The 22,666-nt window shown below is 43.3% G+C and overlaps 1 protein-coding gene across 1 annotated transcript in view; it reads left to right on the top strand.

The window, feature by feature from the left end:
* LOC138287161 (cadherin-related family member 4-like) overlaps nucleotides 1-22,666 on the top strand; it is a 182,049-nt gene that overhangs the window by 13,077 nt on the left and 146,306 nt on the right. The window contains exons 2-3 of the mRNA XM_069227521.1: nucleotides 6,314-6,529; nucleotides 19,071-19,216. Coding sequence (XP_069083622.1) covers nucleotides 6,314-6,529; nucleotides 19,071-19,216 — 362 coding nt within the window. The remainder of the gene's footprint in view (nucleotides 1-6,313; nucleotides 6,530-19,070; nucleotides 19,217-22,666) is intronic.

The raw sequence follows: 22,666 nt of genomic DNA, 5'->3' as shown, positions 1-22,666 counted from the left end.
ATATTGGTTTTATGATGTAAACATAGAACCTTAACTGCATGGGTGTCCTACACGACCTGGACTTGCCCTGGGCCACGGTCGCCGTGTGCCGAGGACGAGACCAGCTCGTCCTGTTATGGCTCTTGTGCGGAGCGCTAGTGCTCCCCCCGAGGGCCAGGCACCTCCACCCCTGGGCAGGGATGGAATGGGAATCACTTCCGCTTCCACTCCTGTCCGCCCGACCCGGAGGCATCTGATGACATCAGCGCGCAATTCCGTGCTGACCTCACCAGAGGCTGCCCCTGAGCTTCCAACGCGGATCAAAGGAGAAATGCTTTAGCACGTGATCGGATCCATTTCTCCTCCGATCACTTGGAGGGGGTGAGAGAGTCATCCAAGGAAAGGAAAGGTCTTTCCTTTCCTTTGATGTCTCTCTCTGTATTTCTGCTGCCCGATCGCAATGCAATCGGGTAGCAGAAATGGCCACTAGACACCAGGGAGGTTTTTTTTGTTTGTTTATTCATAAGGGGAGCGGCCCCTTGGGCAAGGGCCACTCCCCAGGAGGGGGAAATTATCTTTGGGGCAAAATAGCCTTTTCTAATTAGGCCAATCTGCCGTCAGAGGGGGCAGAAGCCTCTAGACACCAGGTATTATTTTTATTTTTTTTGTTTTATGTTTTTTCAGATGTGGAGAGTGACCCCTTAGGCACATCAGCCTATTTTTATTTGTCCAATCTACCCCCAAGGGGGGTGGAAACCACTAGACACCAGGGATTTTATTTTTAGGTCAGTTTCATGTGAGGGGGGTGACCTCTTAGGCAAGAGTCACTCCCCTAGAAGGCAAATTTGTTTTAGGCCATTACTGCCCCCTTGGGGGCCAATGAGCCTACTGTAATTAGGCCGGTCTGCCCCCGGGGGGGGGAGGGAAACCTCTAGGCTCCATGGAACATTTTTTTTTTTAAAGACATGGGGAGCGACCCCCTAGGAAAGGGTCGCTCCCCTAGGAGACAATTTCTTTTTTAGGCCATTTCTGCCCCCCTTTGGTGCAGATCAGCCTATTTTTATTAGGCAAATCTACCCCTAAGGGAGTCAGAATCCACTAGACAATTTCACAATTTCATACAAGAGGAGTGACCACCTAAGGCAAGGGTCGCTCCCCTGGGGGGGCAAATTTGTTTTAGGCCATTTGTGCCCTCTTTTGGGGAGTACCAGCCTATTCCTTTTAGGCCAATCTTCCCCGGGGGGGGCAGAAAATACTTAGGCACCAGGGATTGGTGTGTGTGTGTATGTGTGTGTTTTGTTTGGGGGCAGCCCCTTGGATAAGGGTCGCTCCCTATGGGGGCACAATAATGTTGGCCATTTTTGGAAGGCCCATCTGCCCCCAAGGGGGGCAGAAAGCCCACCAGAGACGATTTTTTTTTCTTCAAAAAAACAGGGTGGGGGTATGGCCATACCCTCACCCCAAATACATGGGGACAAAGTTGTTCTGCCCACTGGCGGGCAAATTGGGTAATTACCTCTGATCCACTCCCTGGGGGGGGCAGAAAGCCTACTAGATGTCAGGGAATTAACAAAAATAGTGGGGTGGGGGCTACCAACCAGTTTGGGCATGGTTATGTCCTCACCCCATCTGAAGGGGGTAACAGTTTTTCAGCTCTCCTCCACACACTAAAACACCCTATCCCACTGCAAGCAAGAGGACATATGATTATTTGGGGTTTTGGTTTCACATTTGGGCCATGACAGCTTGTCTAACTCTCAAAATTGTTCCACTTGGAATGATGAGGCCTGCACTTTTTGGATTTTTGGACACTGCCATGTAGAAAAATTCACAAGACCTACAAACATCTGAAAACAAAACATCTGGGTGCTGCATATGCATCCTGCACCATTTTCTCACATACAATGCCCTGGAAATCATACATTCATCCAACATTTTTGTGATAGAACCTTCCGGAATCTGCAGGAATCCACAAACTTCCTACCACCTAGCGATGTCACATGTATACCGATAAAACTTCTGCCCCACTTGTCAGCCTAAAATTTTTTTTTTTCAAACTGCCCTTTTGGACTCACTTTCGTTCCCCCTCAATTTTGACATGTTTTTGGCTCTTCCCTGTCACAAGCACTTGGCCCACCTATATAAGTGACGTATCATTTTTACCGGGAGACTGAGTGGAATATTTGGTGGTAGGAAATGTGCCCTGCCCTAAATTAGAAATTTGCTGAGGTTTTTGGGTAAGAAAACACGGGGGGGATCCAAGCAAGTCACATCTCCCTGGACTCCCTGGACTCCCTCAGGTGTGTGTCTAGTTTTCAGAAATGTTTGGGTTTCGTAGGTTTCCCTATATGGCTGCTGAGCCCAGGACCATAAACGCAGGTTCCCCTGCAAAAACAGGTAGTTTTGTATTTGATAATTTTGATGTGTCCACACAGTGTTTTAGGGCATTTCCTTTCATGGGCACTAGGCCCACCCACACAAGTGAGGTACCATTTTTATCAGGAAACCTGGGGGAATGTATGGTTAAAGGAAATGTGTGACTCCTCCTAGAGTCTAGGACTTTCTATTACCAAATTGTGAGGAAACGTGTTTTTTTTGCCAAATTTGGAGGTTTGCAAAGGATTCTGGGTAACAGAACCTAGTGAGAGCCCCACAAGTCACCACATCTTGGATTCCCCTTGGTGTCTAGGTTTAAAAAATGCATGGGTTTGGTAGGATTCCCTAGCTAGGCACTTTGCAAAAACAGCTCTATTTTCTTTGGGAAAATGTGAAGTGTCCACGTTGTTGTCACATATGTTCTCATTGTTCTAATGAGATTACTGGATTTTGAGTGGCAGAATCGCCCACGGTGTGGGAGACTAAGGCCCTCATTCTGACCTTGGCGGTCGGCGGAGAGGCGGCGGTCGGACCGCGAACAGACCGGCGGTCAGAAAAATGGCATTCTGACCGCGGCGGTCACCGCCGCGATCGACCGCCACTTCCCCACTCCGACCGCCACGGCGGTCATGACCGCCGGGCTGGAGTTTGCGCACTCCGGCCCGGCGGTCGTCCCAAGACCGCCAACGGTATCATGACCCTGCCTACCGCCGCGGTTTCTGGCGGTCGGGAACCGCCATGCGAACCATGGCGGTAAGCACTATCGGGGCCAGGGAATTCCTTCCCTGGCACTGATAGGGGTCTCCCCCACTACCCACCCGAGTCCTCCCCCCACACCCTCCACCCCCCTGCCACCCCCCAGAGGTGGTACGAACCCCCTCCCCACCCCCACCCCGACATGCACATACATGCACCCCGACATGCACACACCCCCAACATGCACATATACACACCCCCTACACACACATACACAACGGGGACACATACCCGCACACATACATGCAGACATGCGCACCTGCCGAACAGCACACATTACCCATAGACACAGCAGCACCCCCCGCCCGCATACACGCACTCACACACCCCCTCTACACACTCACACGCACACCCCCATGCACGCCCACATCACACAACACCCCCCCTCCCCCTCCCCTCACGGACGGTCAACTTACCTTGTGCGTTGGTCCTCCGGGAGGCGACGGGAGCCATGGGGAGGTGACCGCCAACAGAACACCGCCAACAGAAGACCGCCACACAGATATGTGGGTCGTAATTCTGTGGGCGGTGTTCTGCTGGCGTGGCGGTGGAGGTTGACCAGTCTCCACTTTTCCGCCGACCGCCAGTGTGGCTGCTGGCGGTTTCCCGGCGGAACGCTCCCAGCAGTCGGAATGCGCACAGCGGCATACCGCCGCGGTCGGCGGTCTTCACCGCGGCGGTAACTCGGCGGTCTCGCGAAAAGACCGCCAAGGTCAGAATGAGGGCCTAAATCTAACCCACTGCAGGTGACACCTGGCTAAGTAGCAGTGCCTCATCTCTACCCAAAGATAGGGATGACTGGGCAGGCGAGCGCATGACATACTTGGCTTCTCAGGGAAGTCGTGGTCACTCAGGTTGCATCCGTTTCTCTCATTTACAATTCAGTCTCATATATAAATGACAAAAAGAAGCAGTATATATTTCAATAATGAGCTTAATAAAATGACTGCATCTTAGATAGCATAGCGTGAGCTGCAATAACCAGGATGACACATCATGCAGTATTACAATTGTGACGAGAAGCATGAAGCATAAAAACAGCACTATCATATTGTTACTATAGTCAGTAGACTAGCTCCTACCTAGGCTATGATAGAGCAAAGTATGTTAAGCTCTAATTCTGCCCTTCAGGTTCCCCTGGGAAGACATCATCCTCCATACCTGAGCAAAGGCCTGCGGTCTGCGTTAGCATCTGTAGCGAAGCATTCAGCAATCAGCATACAGTAGTGGTTCCCTGGCTGGAATCCCAAGGAAGTGTTTTTATAACAACACAGCTGATGTTCTGAGAAAATGTCCCTTCGTAAGGATGTGTGTTTTCTACGAATGTTGGAGACTAAACTTCCACCACGTTCACCTCACCAGCAATGTACAGTACTGTTGCCTTGGAAGAAGCACAGAGTGATCAAGAATGTCTTGTTTTAGAACAGAGTGCTGGCTTAGGCAAAAACAGTTAGATAAACAGAAAATAAAACAAGACCGTAAAAATGGTTATTGTAACAATAATAAGATGAAGGTGATTAAAATATATCTAGGTTAAAGTGCACAGCGGCCTAGTATGTTCAAATAACGTGCAGGGAGCTCTGACTAAAATGGATACACACCATTGTGTTTTGGGGCATTTCCTGTCACGGGCACTAGGTCTACTCACACAAGTAAGGTACCAATTTTATCGGGAGACTTGTGGGAATGATGGGTGGAAGGAAATGTATGACTCCTCTTGAATTCCAGAACATTCTAACATTGAAATGTGAGGAAAAAGAGTTTTTTTTGTTAGGTTTGCAAAGGATTCTGGGTAAGAGAACCCAGTGAGAGCCCCACAAGTCACCCCATTTTGGATTCCCCTAGGTGTCTAGTCCTAAAAAAATGCACAAGTTTGGTAGGTTTCCCTAGGTGCCGGCTGAGCTAGAGGCCAAAATCCACAGTAAAAATGTGATGTGTCTATGTTGCGTTTCCTGTTGCAGACACTAGACCTACCCACACAATTGAGGTACCATTTTTATCGGGGCAACACAGAATAGAAGAATAAGTGTTATTGCCCCTTGTCTTTCTCTAAATTTTTTCCTTCTAAATGTAAGAAATATTTTTTTATTTGAGCTGTTATTTTCTATAGGAAACCCTTTAGGATCTACACAACTGACAAATGCTGAATTCCGAATATTGTCTATTTTCAGAAATGTTTAGCTTTCCAGGATCTAGCACTGGTTTCTTACCCATTTCTGTCATTAAGTGGAAGGAGGCTAAAAACACAAAAAAATAGTCAAAATGGGGTATGTCCCAGTGAAATGCCAAAATTGTGTTGAAAAATGTGGTTTTCTGATTCAAGTCTGCCTGTTCCTGAAGGCTGGGAAGATGGTGATTTTAGTACCGCAATCTTTTGTTAATGCCCTTTTTAGGGAAAAAAAACACAAGCCTTCTTTTGCATCCTTTTTACCATTTATTTAAAAACAAAATCATTTTTGCTGTGTTTTGGCTAATTTCTTGGTCTACTCCAGGGGAACCTACAAACTCTGGGTACCTCTAGAATCCCTAGGATATTGGTAAAATATAACGCAATTTTGGCATTGGTAGCTTATGTGGACAAAACATTATGAGGGCCTAAGTGTGAGCTGCCCCAAATAGCCCTAAAAAAGGCCTGGCACCTGAAGGGGAAAAGGTCTGGCAGCGCAGGGGTTAATGTGGGAACATTCTTGATGTGAGAGCTGAAAAGAAGCATTGAAAGGGTAAGAAACATTACCTGTACTGTTATGCCAGTTCCCACAATAAAGCTTGTACAAATACTTTACATTGTAAGCATTATCTTACACAAATGTGAAAAGAATAACATACCCAACCCACCATCTTCTGTGGTATCCTCCTCCTTTCCCTCTCAAAACCATGCCCTTTGCCTTCCATTAGAGCAGAGATCCAGTTCTGCACTGACAGAGAATACTATAATTTAATGTTATGTATGCGCCCTAAAAATAATTTGCCCCTGCTTTCAATTGCTACTCAGAGGCAGAGGACTATCCGTGTATCCATGATATGGGCTCTTCTCTCTGTCCCAAATTTAATATTAATACCGGACCTCATGTCACCCTTACCCACCACTCTCTTTCAGAAACTGTTTTTAAAAAAAAACTTTTGTCAAATGCTCAATGCAGCGTGAGACTTGTAACAAAGGAATATTCATGACAGTGGCCTTCATTTTATATTTCTTTCACAGGCACAGTGACCGTGATTGTGAGAGTGACTCGTGTGAATGATTTTTCACCAGTACCAGGAAATAATATATTCAATGTGGTGGAAAACAGTGAATTGAACACTCTGGTTGGAACAGTCAAATTCACAGATGATGACTGGCCGTTTAACAATCTGAAGTATACCATTGTGGGAGATGATTCTGGAATCCATCCAAAGTTTTACATCGAACCAGACAGCGGTAAGGACCAATGATTTAATGAACTTTATGTCCAAGACATTCAAAATGATTGTTTTGTTGGAGAAGAACATATGACTGTGCATGTTGTAGTCTACACAAACACCCAGAATTTAATTGCACTGGTCATTCTGACCTTGGTAAAAAAAAAAAAAACTGAAGTGTAGTTTTTAGATAACTGATCTAAAAATCTGTTATGTTAAACTGTATAGTGACAACTCTGACAAGATATGAAAGGTTTGTATTTACCAAACATTGTCCATACTTAAGTCTTATTTAGAAATGCAAAGTTTCTGAAAGTGAAAGTGCAATGATATAAGAACAATCATTGCACTGAGAGCAAGATGTACAAAGCACTTTGTGGTTGCAAATGGCCTGATTCTCAGAATCAGCTTGTTTGCGATCGCAAACGTGCATTTTCTGAAGTACCAACCTCTGACTGCGATTAGGTAACAAGTTACCAAATTGCAATTTGGGTTTGCAACCCAGTACCTATTCAGTATTTGAATGGTGCGTGTTTAGGGCATCTCTTCCAAATACTGAATTATGATGGTATGTATTCATGTTTTGTGACCAAATTCCAATTACAAAACATTAATCTTTTACGACTTCCTCAGAGAAGGTGATAAGCAATTCACAAATCCAGAAGACCAATGCCTACTCTCACAGATACTTTTTTTAAAAGTTTTTTTTTCAAATGCAAAATTGAGCTGCTTTAAAAAAAAGGTTTTATAGTCTTTCAAAGCTGTCATGGTTATGATGGTTTGCTGACCCTTGCATCCCTGTCATTTTGTCCAATCGGAGTGAATCGCAAATGGCAGCCAACCTAATTATTATTAAGTCAACTCTTCAAATAAACTTTACTCACTCAGGTTGTGACCATAAAAACACATTGTAAAATACACAATCACAGTTACATGTCAAAGAAATGATATTCAATAAAACAATTTAAATTGATAAAACATTTTTAAAAATTACTATCCACAAAATAACCCAAGCTTTAAGCAGCATACTTCTTCCTCAGTTTCAAGGCGCCCAAGATAAAATTTGGTACAAAAAAACACATTTTTGGGGAAGACAAGATTTGTAAAAGGCGCAAACCCTCTTTATGGGTCAGAGGAGCATTCTATCTCAAGACGGGATATAACAAGTGGTCCCAGAAAGTGCAATAGTGTAAACAGAAGAGCATAAAGGGCAGAGCGGACTGGGCGGTAACACCGTCACAAGGGCAGCATGGAAGTGAGAGAAACCAGGAACCAGCCCTTAGAAACACAACCGAATATTAAACCTGGTGAAGACAGAACCTAGTGGTTTAAAACCTATGCTCCATATTTACAACCCAGGCTAACTATGGCTTAATCCTTGTAGAAGGGGAAAACTGGACGAATCTCTCAATCAAGACCCTATCAAGAGCCTTTTCTATCCTCACTTTTTCTCTGGTCTTGTAGAACCTTCCTTTAAGCAGCATCTTCAAGCTGGAAGTGATATTTCCTGGATTGTCGAAAACATCCCTTAACTCCAATTGTGCACAGGGGTTTTTTAAAATATTCTAACCAGGGGATAGCAGTCATACAATTCAGGTTCAAACAGTCTTCTATTATCACAATTTAAGCCACAGTAGAAGTGGAGCTACTCCCACCTGGTCCTCCAAAAAGCACAGGGGCATATGTAAGAGCCCATAGCACCTCCTTGCACCACATTAACATTATTTGTTTATGCTAATGTGGTGCAATGAGTTCTGAATCGCTGCACCAAATTTACAAAGTGGTGTAGTGCATTAATTGCACCACTTTGTAACCCTTTGCGCCTCATAATGCCGGCGCCAGACATAATGTATGCAAAGGGGGCATTCCGCTGTTAGGGGGCTGAAAAAATGGCGCAAAGAAATCTAAGCTCAGAGCAGGCATTAAAAGGAGGCACACCATTGTTTCACAATGGGCCTCAATGGGATTTGCAGTTTTAGAATCAAGATTTTGATGCTAATCCTGCAATTGCTCCGAACTAGCATCAAAAATGTTGACCCTAGTTCTGTAACGACTGCCATGGTGTGCTGTATCCTAGATACGGCGCACACATAGTGGCATTAGGAGGGCACTAAAGGGCGCAATAAAAGTGGCTCTGAACTGGGTGCACTGCCACTTTTCTTAAATCTGGCCCATATACTATTTCCTGATGGGAAATCAAAATGGGTGTTGTTCTGGGAATGGCCAGAAGTCTGCACAAGCCCATCTGCACCCATCCGCGGCCAGACAAGGTTGGCATGAGCCACCGCTCTGACGTGGTCATTCACAAGCTTCACATCTGACGGCGTTAATCTGGTGAGTTTTGCTATATTATGGGCAAACTGAAGGCAGGGAGAGGTGTTGTTTGGCCTCAAAAGTCTAAGCCAATCAGTATTGATTTGATGCTGGAGAGAGCCATAGAGTGGTATCCACTGAAATAACTCTTACTGAACGCAGACTCTGGGGACTGGGGCAGCTGACAGCTTACCTGGATACAACAGAGTGGCAGCTGCTATGGAAAATATTTCAAAAGAGGCTGTTGGTTTGGATACTGGTGGAGTACAGAATTATGAGGGTGTATCCCTAAGTCAAAATGTTACGCCTTTGTTTAGTTTCTCCTAGTCCTAACAGCACTCTCCTCAGCCCTGAGCCAGTAGTAAAGTGGAAAAAACAGGCCCTTAGTTCTATATTACAACCCTGTGACTGTCACAGGCAATTGTTAGGGAAAAGAGGTGTACTGGGTTGGAACTTTATTAAGGCTCGTTTCAGGTACGAGCTACGAATCTCCTTTGTAGATGCAAGCCAGCTAGTAGCCAATCAGTATGCACCATTTTGTGGTGTACAGTTGATTTGCGATAATGCTTATAGTATATGCAGAAATAATTATTTGTTTGTCAAGGTTTGGAACAACTGAACACTTTAGAATAAGAAACAGTTTTCTTCTGCTAAAATGAATATTCTGCAGCAAATATCAGATATGCAAGATTTTCAAATAATTAGCAAACAAACACCTTTGAATGGGTTATCCCAGCAAAGTCCAAGTTTCACCATTGTCACTGCCCTGTGAGAGACAATCAGGCTTACCAGTGGTCCAGTCTCCAATGAATATTGCGTTTCTCTGATTATCTTAAAGAACTGTCAAAGTATTGCCTGCCAGAACACTCAGGCACGTCGCAGCTCACCTGAGCACAACTCTCTAAGCTTTCCCATTCCTCAATGCCTTAATATGCACATACAATTCTGAAGATGCATGTGTACATTGAAAAGACAGATCTATTAATTTCCCAACTAATGTGGGAACAAAATACATTTTGAATTATTAAAAAGAATGAAAATTATTAGAGCAGAATATCCATATTTATTAAATTCAGATAAGTTTATTTCGGCCACAGACCATAAAACACATAAAATAGATAAATTTGGTTTAAAAACAAGTAAATCATAAGTAATGTGGATTACAAATTATGACTAAATTTATAATCCAAATTACATTTAAAACTTTCTGTCAAGAAACATCAGTTCACTCCATTGTTATTCATAATAATTTTACAATTGTGTTAAAACAATCCAGACAATATAAGTAGCAATAAATTTAAATTGAAAATCTGAGCTTTTTCCTAACTAACCATATGGCACAGAGATAACTTTTTAACACCCCAAACAGTAACCTGCCCCAGATCTGATCTCAATATTCTTTCTCAATAAAATATCTCTCCAGCATTGTAAGATAGGGGTTGAAGCCAGGTTTGTTGCAGCTTTTTATACCTGGGGCAAACAAATGGAACGTGTTCTATATCCTCATTCACTCAGCCGCGAAACTGGCACATTGATGAAGTGGGAGAAATGGACTTCCACTTACAAAATTCGTTAACCAACGGAGTTCCCAGTCCAAATTTGACATACAATGTAGGTGATATTGGTGGTTATATGTCATCCATGTAAAATTGTTTCCCTGAGGATGGCTTTTGATCTAGGACGTCCTCCACCAAACTCCCTGGTTTAGCCTTGTGGTGAAATTTGAAAACATTCCTTGACAAAATGTCATCTTGACTCTACACTTTGCATTGGAAAACATTGTGGAGGGGTTTGTCCAATAGTCTCTCAAACCGTAATTGGTAAAATGATGCCTAGCAAACTTAAACCATAGCAATGAGTGTGCTTTGCTCAACCTCAAAACCTCTTCTGCAGCCAATCTGTAATGATGTAACTCATTTCTTCACCACAACCTTACCCTTACAAATTCTGATCCATACATATTCAAAGCAAGCAACCTATGGCAGTTCACCTTTCACTTTAAAAAATCCATCTACAAGCTCTGTGCTGATTACAAATCATAATTTCAGTATTTGAAGTATTAACCTCTAAGCCATGGACATCACAGAACTCATTACATTTATTTAAAAGATTTTGAAAGCCAGTTGGTGTTTGTGACAACAGCAAAGTATCAATAGCAAAGAGCATCGCTGGAATAGAGGAACCAGATAACTTTGGAGAATCATGAACACACTCACACAGCATTTTTACTTTTTCATACATATATATATAGGGAAAAGTGTGCTGGTGCAACAACACACCCTTACCATCAACTCGCCACACCGGAATGCGTTTGTCAATTTTTCACTCATCTGCCACCTGACTTGGGCAGTAGTGTTACTATGGAGACTGATGAGTACATCCTGCAAATTTGAGTCTGTGCCCATCTTGGCCAGAGTAGACCCCAGAAGCTGCCTCGGAACTAAGTCAAAGCTGCCCTTAGGCTGACAAAGACCAAGTAAAGATGACCCCCAGCCTGCCTCAGGTACTTAGACACAATTAGATTGAACATGAAAATGTGATAAATTTTACTCATCCTTAGTCAAAACCACAACTACAAGGGCAAATGAATGGAAGCCTCATCCATCCAATTCAGTAACCATTCTAGTAACTGGCAGCAGAAGATCTTCTGAAGGTGGTCAAATAAACTACTTGGGGGATAATTACTTGGGCTATTTCTGTCTCCCTTTTTGTAAACATGTATAATTTATGTTTCTGGTATTGCCACTCTTGCAACTATTTCAATGGTAGGACAGTTTACATAGGGCCCCCATACAAGTAGTTCTGATCTGTACAGATCACCAGGGATTCCACCAGGCTCTGGTGCTTTACCCAGCAGCATAGCCTGTATAGTTGAAAGGGTTTCCTGAAGTGAAAAGAGAAGTGAATTAGCCCACAATTAAGGTCAGAATCTTGCTCCAAAACTACTGATCTAACCTCTTTTATCCCTAAACAGGAGGAGGCATAATCCTGAGAAAAAAGTAAATCGGGCAGTGACGTGCGCGACGGGCACCTGCACGGGGGCCCCTGCTCTGCCCATGTATATCCCGCCAGGAAAAGGCTGGTGGCATTTGAAACATTATGGCTGATGGTGTTTCATCCCACCCCAGGCTGCCTGGCGGCGGAAGCATGGCGGTGGGTGACGGCTGCAGCTGGCGGCCGTCACCCTGTTCTTTATATGGCGGTTCGGCTCGCCAAGCCGGCTGGTGGCTTCAGCTGCCACTGCCGGCATGGCGGGCCGAACCGCCATGATCGTAATGAGGGCCTTAATCAATATTACTGGTCATGGATCCACAGTTAAAAGTTAGGACATACTTCATATCTGAAGAAACCTTCCATTACACGCATATACCGTAATTCAGCATGAGAGACAGTAACTGGACAGCTATAAGCTGGCCAGGTCTGTAAACATTCTGTCCTTAACACAGGAATTCCTTTGGCCTCATTCTCAATACCAAAAGTTGTCGCTAGACCCTCTAGTGGTTCAAAAGTAGTATTGAAATCACCCGTTATAATTAGAGGGTGATTTTCCAACCTGTTACACAAACAACAGTCCAGCATCACAAGTGTTGAGGCTTCCCTATTATTTTGTACAGTGCAGACGTTTATGTTATAGATGTACACTTAGGGACCACTTCTGCCTCTTAGGGACAATTCCAAGATGTCTTTACTATACACATCCAGTGTTTTAATCTATAGGTCTAGCGTGTTCCTAACCCAGATTAATAGCCCTCTTAGATGAACTGCCTAAAGACTGTAATTTGAATATCCAGGTCTATGGTGTTTTTCCAGGGCCCAGGTTTCTTGTAGAACAAATATATCATACTTATCAATAAATACTGCCCACTTTGGGTCATTGATTTTCTCCTTTAGTCCCGCAATATTCCAAGACAGTGACAAAATGGCCCCTCCAATATCTGCACATTTTCATGCAATTGAGGTTGTAGCCGTTCAATACTACTACAGGTGTTAAGATAGAACCAGACTAGATGGACAGGAGGACGGGGAGAAGAAACAACAGCAAATATCCAGGCATTGGGAGAGGTAAGTTTGTTCACAAACAACTTCCTTACAACCTTCATCTCCTTTCCTACACTTCCCACTAGTCCCATCAATCGTCTTGGCTTGAGACTTCCACATACTTCCACCTGGGGCTAGGTCAAAATAACTGCTGTAGATCCCAAACTGTCAATCTTGACTCTCACGGTCAGAAAGACACTGAAACGTATTGACAACTGGAATAGTAAAGTTGCTTGTGTCAGCCATCGGGCCCAGATCACACCCACTTGTGACCCTTAAACTTAAATAAGTGTAGAAAATCCCCAGTGGGACGATACACTGATGCTAAACCTACCTCTAAACAACCTGTCACCCAAGTTGATCAACCTCTCTTCAAACCGCGGGTACCTCCAGTTTAGTACAACATAGTCCCCTTTTATGGATTTACCAATAGGCCCAATTGACCCATCCCTTCTCACAAAAAGGATGCCCTTGGACTCATGCGACCTAAAGTTTGTATATTGGGATAGCCAATAACAGACTTTATTCTTCAGCTCAAATGTTGTTTCATCTTTGCTGGAATTCAAGTGAGGGACATCAATCAATCAATATTGCCACATATGGACTGCAATCGGGTGGTAACTCTAATATGTCTTTTGAGGGGCAGGGAGCCTGGCAAGCTGCTAATGCTGGTACTTCTCTAGAGTGTGTTGCAATATCCCCCTGGAAATCATGCTGTTGTTTTATATTGGGCAGGACTTTATTCATTTCTCTAGTTGACAATTGGGCAGATTGACTATGGGAGACAGACTAGGATTGACCCTCCTTCCTTGCCCCAGATTCCTGATTACAACCATCAGGTTAGGTTCAGAAGGAGCTTGCAACATCCAGGGGTATCAGAGTGTTTGCTCCTTTCAAATTAGATACCCTCTTCTCAATTGTAGTAAGACCATCCTAGGAAACAATGTGCTGGGATATAACCGTGGATACAAAGTTTTAACATAAAGCACCAAAGGTATCTGAGGAAAGCTCAGATAATATGCAATTGGCAAGGTTTGATTTTATCGCAAACATACATTTAAGTATCAGGCCCAGTTTAGTAGTCAAAGTGGCAGTAATCTTATCATATAATTTGTCTAATAAAGGTCCCAGCTTATCTGTCTACTTTACATGCTCTACAGAATCCTTGGGTGGTTGCAAAGTGTTCACAATGGAGAGTTTTTACCTGCCACTGGGCTCCACCCTCTTTCTTTTCCCGAGGTCTGTCTCACCCTTGTTGTATGGAGCATCCACAACGTCAGTTTGAAAGTGAACTATAGACTTAGGGGACATGGGTGGAGAAAGCGATTCCACCACAAGATGGTAGCTATCTGAAGACTCAGGAACCAGAAATACAACCCCTTCCCCACGGCCAACCATTGATGGGGACAAGTTAACAGATGGAACAAGGGGTGGCGGGGAAGAAAGAGGTAAGCACCGTTCAGCTAGTTCCATCTCTTTGCTAATTGCTCCCACAGTTCAATAAAGCTTCAATAGAAAGTATTGTGTGGCCCCGGACCTAGGCAGGACTTCAGACCATGCAAAGGAGCATGGTTCAGCTACACAAAGCCGGTTTCTCCTGTCGAAGATTTTATTTTCTGCCTTAATCTGTTAAATGGAAATCAAAAAAATCCTCTGTAGAGCTACGCAGCATGATGTATCCAATGATATTCTTTTCAAGTCAGATTGCAACAAGTGAGGTCGCACTGATGTTTTGGTTGGCAAAGCTTTGAGTTGGAAAGTCAGAACACTTCCTTCATCAGCCAGATTCTTTTGGTGTCTTCACTAGGTAAAGATTTCTACCTTCAGACTTAGGGCAATGTTTATGGCCTGAAAAGAGGTGCTTTTGCACCAAGCAACATGGTGCAAAATTGACACAATCCTTAAGTGACATTCATGAAGCCATGCAAGCCACCTTCATGGGCTGCATGGCTTCATAAATCTTATGTAATGTAAGGCAGCACAAATCACACTGTTACGTTACTGTGCACCAGGGAGGTGTTTCCATGGGTATTGCATGGGCGTTTCCACGTAACATTCATGGATTTTGATGCATTCCCAGATTTACAAGAACTTGTAAACCTAGGAATGCACCAAAGATTTCTGCCTCCCCAGGAGAAGCATAACAAGAAGAATTATATATACTTCTCATTTTGTTTCTGCAGCACACATAAACAGAGGAAAAAGCCTCTAAGTATTGTTTCTGTGCAGGAATGTGTCCATTGCTGAAGAAAATCAATCCTGCATGCAATGTAGGGACCCTTGCACCATGTTACAAGGGTGTCTGCATTGGCGCTAGGCAGCTAAAATGGCACCAGAGAAAAGAACGGGACTGCATTGTATTGGATAAATACTGCCCTTTCCTTCCCTTTCAGTGTGGTGCAGGGCAGTACAGCAAGGTGATTTGCTGTGCTACACTGCACCACAAAGCCCAAACATGTGGGCCTAAGTCTCTTTTAGAGAGCTCAGATTCCTCCTGCTGTCCAAGGCAGCAAACTGTACCTGGGAAGGTCAAACCTAAGTTGGATAGGCTTGCTGTGAGTGTCTGCTGAAATGGATTTTCAGGTGACAAAAAGGTCTGAATGGGGCAAACCGGATTTTCTTGTCCTGAGAGGTTGCACTTTGAGTGGCTTGACTTAGGTGGTTGGTCTGAGTCCTCTGGAGATCTGGAAGTCCAAATATGGATTAATAGATGTCATAACCAGGACCTTATATGTCAGGTGTCACTCCAGCTGAGGCCACCAGTTGTTTCCAGTCCTCTTCCAGTTATAACCAGACACTACAGGAAAAAGGCCTGCTGCATTTTGTTGTGTCCCGATAGGCACATAAGCGGTCAGCCAACTGACCCTTTGAGCCTAAGTCTTTGACCTGGGTACTAGTGGGAGCAGATCAAGCTCTTGAGGTCTCACAGGTTTCAAATCACAGGTCCACAGCCTTTGTTCTTCCTTAGGTCCGGAAAGTGCTCCGCAGAGCTCTGGGTGAGGTGCCTCATTAGTAGGAGCTACTAGCCAGTGATGGAGGTGACTCCTAGATACTCCCTTACCAATGAGAAAAATGTTTCCAGGCAATCCCACTTTTGCAGTAATTCTGTTTTTCTTATTGTAAACTATCCCACACACCATCATTCTAAGTGAAGTCCTAGATGACACAGGCCTTTTGCCCTTGAAGAGAGCCTTTGGTTATGCCATGTGTGTGGTTAGCTGGTGCCAAACTGGCAACAGGGGACATAAAGAACAAAGACCTACTTATCCTAAGGTCTCTTCTTATATTTAAGTGTGAATGAGCATGACTCACCTTTGCCGCTTTGAAGTAAATTAAAATCCAAAACCCTCCCAAATGTTTTTCCTCTGCTGACAGGTGTCACATGCCTCACACCCTGCCCATCCTGCCCAACGGGCCTAAGCCATTGTACTGCTCTTGGAGCAGTTTTTACACATCATTAAAGTCAAGCACAGGTTATGTGATGCAAGAAGGTTCTAGGGGCTCTAAAATATGCCACAAAGGGTACTACTATGAGTTTGGCGGTCCTCGGATAACCAAACCTGCGATGGCGCTCGAGACACCACATTCCCAAATGTCAGACTGCCAGATTAGGATCGCCACCACTGCTAGGATCATGGGTGCAGACAGGATGGCGGCGGTCAGAGTCATGGTCAGCCATGGTGGGGCTGAGTTCAGCGCCACCATGATGATCAAGAGTCCTCTTTCACCAGCTTTTTCATGGCAGGGTCCCCGCCATGAAAAGGCTGGAGGAAAGCCACTGCTGTGGGCTACAGGGGAGCCCCCTGCACTGCCCATGCCATGATGTTTCCACTGCAGACTGGCATTGGCCTGACAGGGCTTTGGCCTTGGCTCCCGCCATTGTTGTGGCACTGTTCCCGCCGGTATGACAAGCAGAAATGTTGTAATATGTTGTTTCTGCAGGTCAGCCTGATGGAAACATCGTAATATGACTGCGGGGAGGCCGCGGTATGATGGCAGCCTCCTCCACTCTGAATTGGTGGTCAGATCTTTTTGACTGCCAAAGTAATAATCAGGCCCTAAACGTTGTGCCTGATGGGCCACAATGTCTACTATTATTAGTAGGTTTTCCCCTGTCAAGAGGGTTCTTTTGGTAGGCCAGACTTCTGGTTTAAACTGCAGCAATCAGACTACATTGGTAGGACTGACGTCATGTTTTCCTTGTCACTCTTGCTGATAGCACGTCCCTATTGTCCCCTTCTATAAAAGCCATGGCTCCTATTATCAGTGTGGTTGACCCAATATGGACATGGGGTATAGAACATTTCAGCATACAATATGCTTCATTCAAGTAAAAAATGAACAGCAACCAACAAGTTTTGGCTAGTCAGCTCAGGTCAAGTTTATGGAATGATGATAAGTATTGACCAATTTGACCTTCATTTGTAAAACTTATCACCCCATCCGTGATTTTATCTGCTTTCACATCAGGAAGGCTGTTTCTTCCTGGCCATGTGAATCCATAGCTGAGTCTCTAAAAAGATATATATGTGTGTCTTGGCTACTATGTTTCTTTTACCCTACTTTTCTGGCTTGTGCAATAGTGTGTGGACCCTCAGATCTTAAACTACAGTTCAATCTGCTCCTCAACGATACACATGAGTAGATCAGACACACAGATAATCTTACTGCTTTGCATACTAAGTAGGATGTCCCTCTTATCACCCTTGTTCCCATCTGAACAAGCCCTGGCTCGTGGTAGAAGAGATTTTAGTGCTTTTGGTGCTATATGTAAATCCAAAAGAGGTCCTTTCTTCCCTCCCTGTTTGAATTAAGTCCAGAAGCTTGTGATTGAGGGGCTAATTTGGGATATTTGTAAACATTATTACTGACCATAACTATTTGCAAGAACTGTGTGCACCTGCTCAATGTTTCATGAGCTGAGCTTCACTCCAGGTGGTTAAACACCTTTTGGATCTGGACATGAGCAGCCCATACTTCTGATGGTGCCTCGATAATGAGGATCTGAGTGCTGTTCCTGGCTAGTAATACACATAAAGTGCTCTTCTGTAGCTGTAACAGCTTGGCTTGCTACTGACTTCTTCAATTGACCATAATTGATTTTGTTTTCTTTTTTTGACCTTCCTGCATTTGTGATGGTCCAGCACACAGTTGACTTTCCAACTTCTTGATTTGTTATGTCTTAATTTTTGTGGACTGTGATCCACCTATATAGGTCATAGAGTACTCGCCCCATGTTATCATCAAGAATAATCAAATTAAGTTTATATCTCCTGATCCAGAGCCTTCAGGGTTTAAAAGAAGCACAATACCTGTACTATGGGTGATTATCACCACCAACACTAAACCCAGGAGATATGTTCACCATACTAGCTCTAGTAAGTACACTTTTTGAGCACAAAAACCCTGTCCCTTTTCTTCTCATATTATGTGGGACACTGATGGTTTCCATTGCTTTGTCCTTCTAGTGTACAATGTGTTTTTAAACATTAGAATGGCCAAATGCAAATCTTTACTGCTTTGAAAGAAACTTATTTTATTTTGACTCCATTTTCACATGTAATATTTAAGATCAGCTAGGATTATTATTTATTTGCAAACACTACTTCACCTTGCTAGTGGTTCATAATAATTTAGGTATTGCAAACAGTAAACAGTGTGCATAATCAAAGCCTAGGTTTTAATACTACATGGTTTCCCCTTCATTATTCTTTGCTTAATGTACATTATGTTATGTAATTTATGTAATTTGAATTATCACTGAGACTGTAAATATATCTATATAATCTTGAATTAATATTAAAATTTTGTGAAATCACAATAGTGAGTAGTCACTGAGATCTTTATTGGAACTATAATGATTGTGTTGAACTGAACATACACCTTCTGCATGGGTTAGGGCTTGACTGCTCTCCAACATATACTGGATAGTCAAGGAGGCTTAGTGGGCATCCTTAATATTGCAGACCAAGCATCCAGCATCCTGATTGATAGGGCCATTTAGCATTCTCACTTTGTGTTTAGAGGTCCTTGAAACTTTGGACCCAGGCTACATTGTCTGACACATGCAAAATAATTTTCCTGGGTTGTGCAGAAAATTTAAATGTGAAATTGATACCATATGTCTTAAGTAACAGTAAACTATGCATGTGGTTTTATGTATACAAGTGATGTGTTAATTGATGATAACATGTTTTTGGCTGTTACAGGTAATATTAAAGTGTTAAATGCTATAGACAGAGAGACTCGGTCACAGTACACCTTAAGTATCCAAGCAACAGATCTCAACAATGATAATGAGCCAGATCCATTGCAGCAGTTAAAACGCACTGCTGTGGTTACAATCAATGTTCAGGTAAGTATTAGTTGGTGACAATTACATATAGAACTCAGAGGCTTTTTTACAAATCAAGTAAAATGACATTTAGACATGAGTTAAAAAAAATGATAGATTTGTTACTGAATGTATACATAAAGGATCACAAAATTGATAGTGCATCATGTGAACCAGGAGAATTATCGGTATAGAAGTGGAATTTATTGAGATAATTGTTTCATCTTACAAAAAGTGGGCATATTTGTCAAGTACAATAGAGATGCAAGTGAAAGAAGTGGAATCTCTAACTGCACCAGGAGTATGTTAACCACAACATAATATATATTTTTTAAAGTAACAAAAAAGAGATTCAGAAATTTCTAGAATTGAACATGAAGTGGAACAGGAAGTTATTTAAAATGAGTTGCATACAAATGTGAGTGGAATGAGGAATATAGAAAGTGTAAAAAAGAAACATTCTGAATGGGTATCAGTGAAGCAATAAATGTAAACTATGGTCCATAAAAAAATTGGAATATGTATCAAATCATTAAAAGAACAGTTCAGTGTGAAAAGACCATGAAATGTCATTATTAATTCAGATCAGAATTATCATATCTTTTTGGAGATTCTAAAATTAGAATTGATATGATATTCTTGAACTAAATGCAATGGCAGAATCTCCCTATGACTTACAGACCAAAGGTGAAAATTCCAAAACCAATCAGGGTGACTGAAAATCAGAGGGAAGATTGTATTCTGGAGCTCAGGTGAAATGGATATAAAGTATGTGTTTTTCACTGGGATGAAGCAAAAGAGATAGACAGTGATGAATAGGATTGTGTACAATCAGTGAAGAGAGTGGGAGCAAAAAATCTTGAACATTGATTAGAAAATGAATGAATACAAATAGAAGGCACCTTCCTCTAGAGAATGGGTACATTACTTAAAGATCAGTGTCTCCCCAAGAAAGGTAGGGCTATAGAAGAATTAGCCACATTTTAGTTGTGTCTGAATTTCCTTTATTATTTGCAGGTCAAAATATGAGAACTATTGTTTTGGTAATTATTAAACTGAGGAGATACTGTGAAAAGATGTTGCTTCTGAATAGGGATGGGATAGTCACAAGAGAGCTAACATGTTAGTGTTGTATCTTTCTGGGGTTGACAGCATGATCGCTACTGATTAAAGATATGCTAAAAGGGGTGTTTGTATGAACCATCACTATCACTAATATTCTGATAGTGCCTGGGCAGAGTCAATCAAAGGTCAGGCTCAAATTTTCACCTTTATCAGGTCAATTCATGAGGAACATTTCAACTGGTAAAATCAAAGTCTTTGCCTGGTCACGTAAAAGCTTTGATATGTGATAAAGATTTAAGGTGAAAGTGCAGTGAGGCTGGATCTCCCTGAACATGAGAAGGAGCCAGAAGCTGGCTGCTGTTGGCTGTGCTGATTGTCTATTTCAGTGAAACCTTAGACTCTGGAACTGTCAGGTGTCACTCACAAATTAGAGTGATTATGTGATTGGTTTATAGTAAGAGCTTTTAGAGCTGATGGAGCCCACTGCTGTGAATATTAGTGGGAGCTTTCAACCCAATGGTCATCTTACCGAGACTGAATTTTACAAATGTGGCAACACCTTGGAACATGAAATTGAGCATGGCTTGCTGGAATATGGATATTTTTATTCAGAGTATAAAGACAGGGATCCAGGTGTACTGTTATGTCACCACTGAAAGCGTCATGAAAGATATGCTCCCAATGCTGTCCTAATATGCACAGCCAGATCAAGTCCATAGCCAGCCTTAATAGATGCAACCCAGGTAACAGACACTCATGTTGAGTGTCATGGGACCCCAACTCACACATGCTCAAGATTGTTGGCTCTGCCTAACCATGGGCTCAGGAGAGCCTCTGGCTACCCCAAATTTCTTTATGATCAGGAGCCTCCCCCTGGCTGTTTTCACTATCTAAGTGGATGCTGAGGAGTACTCTCAGGTTTTCCACAGTACCTTGCAGACAAGAGGACTGGAACTTGCTGGTGGGCAGTATTATATGCAGAAATTTCTTCAGGCCCCTTTATCTCACAATCTAAACTGCACTAATTGACAGGCACAAGAATACTACTGCATAATTGCATGAGAGATACCAGTGATCATATTGAAAGTAGGCCGGTGTGAGAATTCTTAATGTTCCCTATGTTCAGTAACAGAGCACAAACCTGCCTCCATGATTACATCTATTCTCTACCACACTAAATTTATTTGTTTCTTCCTGAAAAAAAGATCTAGGAAGGCATCTATCTTAGCCTCACCATGAACCAATCTAGCAGAGGCCAACTACTCCAGCTTCTAAGTGCAGATCTCAGGAGCAACTTGTGTTTGTAACTAAAATCTGCAATACTCCCAAATGCAAGAAAGAGATTAAAGGAAGAGCATGAGATCAGACCTCATATATGAACTGACATAAGTGTATATACTTGATACCTTTCTGAGGAGGAGGAGGCTTTTTAACATCTAACAACATCAAGATGTCCTCAGGGGACAATAAACAAATAGAAATCCTAAATATTGATGACAAAGAGGCAGAAAGCATATCATTTTTAAAGGGGATGGCATTAAAATTCCCCTCCTGATTGTAGTGTCCTTATCCTCAAAGAAATGCACTAGCTTGCAGATTCTATCTTTAAAGGAGTAAACTAGATCACCTCACAATACTGAACCAGATAATGAAGCCAACATTTGAAAGAGGTATATGGCAAAGGTTTTTGCAGAGCTTACTATTTGGGAATAAAATATATTTTTTGACTGGTGTGAATCAGTAAGCTATACTTCTCATTTGTTTGATATAGCTTCCTGATGGTTACCACCATGGTCATCCGCCGGTTTTCCGTTCCGCCAGCCAGGGCGGAAACGACCGCTGGGCTGGAGACCTGGGTCTCCAGCCCGGCGGCCGTCACTATACCGCCGGCGGTATTTGGACCCGGCTTACCGCCGTGGATTTCCAGCGGTTTGAACCGCCATGAAATCCACGGCGGTAAGCACTATCAATGCCAGGGAATTCCTTCCCTGGCACTGATAGGGGTCTCCCCCACCTCCCACCCCAACCCCGACTCCCTCCCCTACACCCCTCACCACCCCTGCCACCCCCCAAAGGTGGCAGGGCCCCCCTCCCCACCCCGGACCCCAACAACACATATCCCATACCCACACGACACGCACGCAGGCACCACCTACACCCTTACACGCACACACGCCGACACCCATGCCAACATCCACACACACAGTCAGACATGCACACCCACATTCAGACATACACGCACACATCCATACAGACATACCCACAGACATACACGCGCTCATTCCCATACACACAACACCCCCGCAAGCATACACGCACTCACACACCCCCTTCACATACACAGAAGCAAACCCCCATGCACCCACACAACACCCCCCCACCCCCATCCCCTAACGGACGATCGAC

The sequence above is a fragment of the Pleurodeles waltl genome, chromosome 4_1, assembly GCF_031143425.1.
Source record: "Pleurodeles waltl isolate 20211129_DDA chromosome 4_1, aPleWal1.hap1.20221129, whole genome shotgun sequence".
Taxonomy (NCBI): Eukaryota; Metazoa; Chordata; class Amphibia; order Caudata; family Salamandridae; genus Pleurodeles; species Pleurodeles waltl.
Note: the sequence above shows the minus strand (reverse complement) of the source record. Positions and strands in the feature narration are given on the sequence as shown.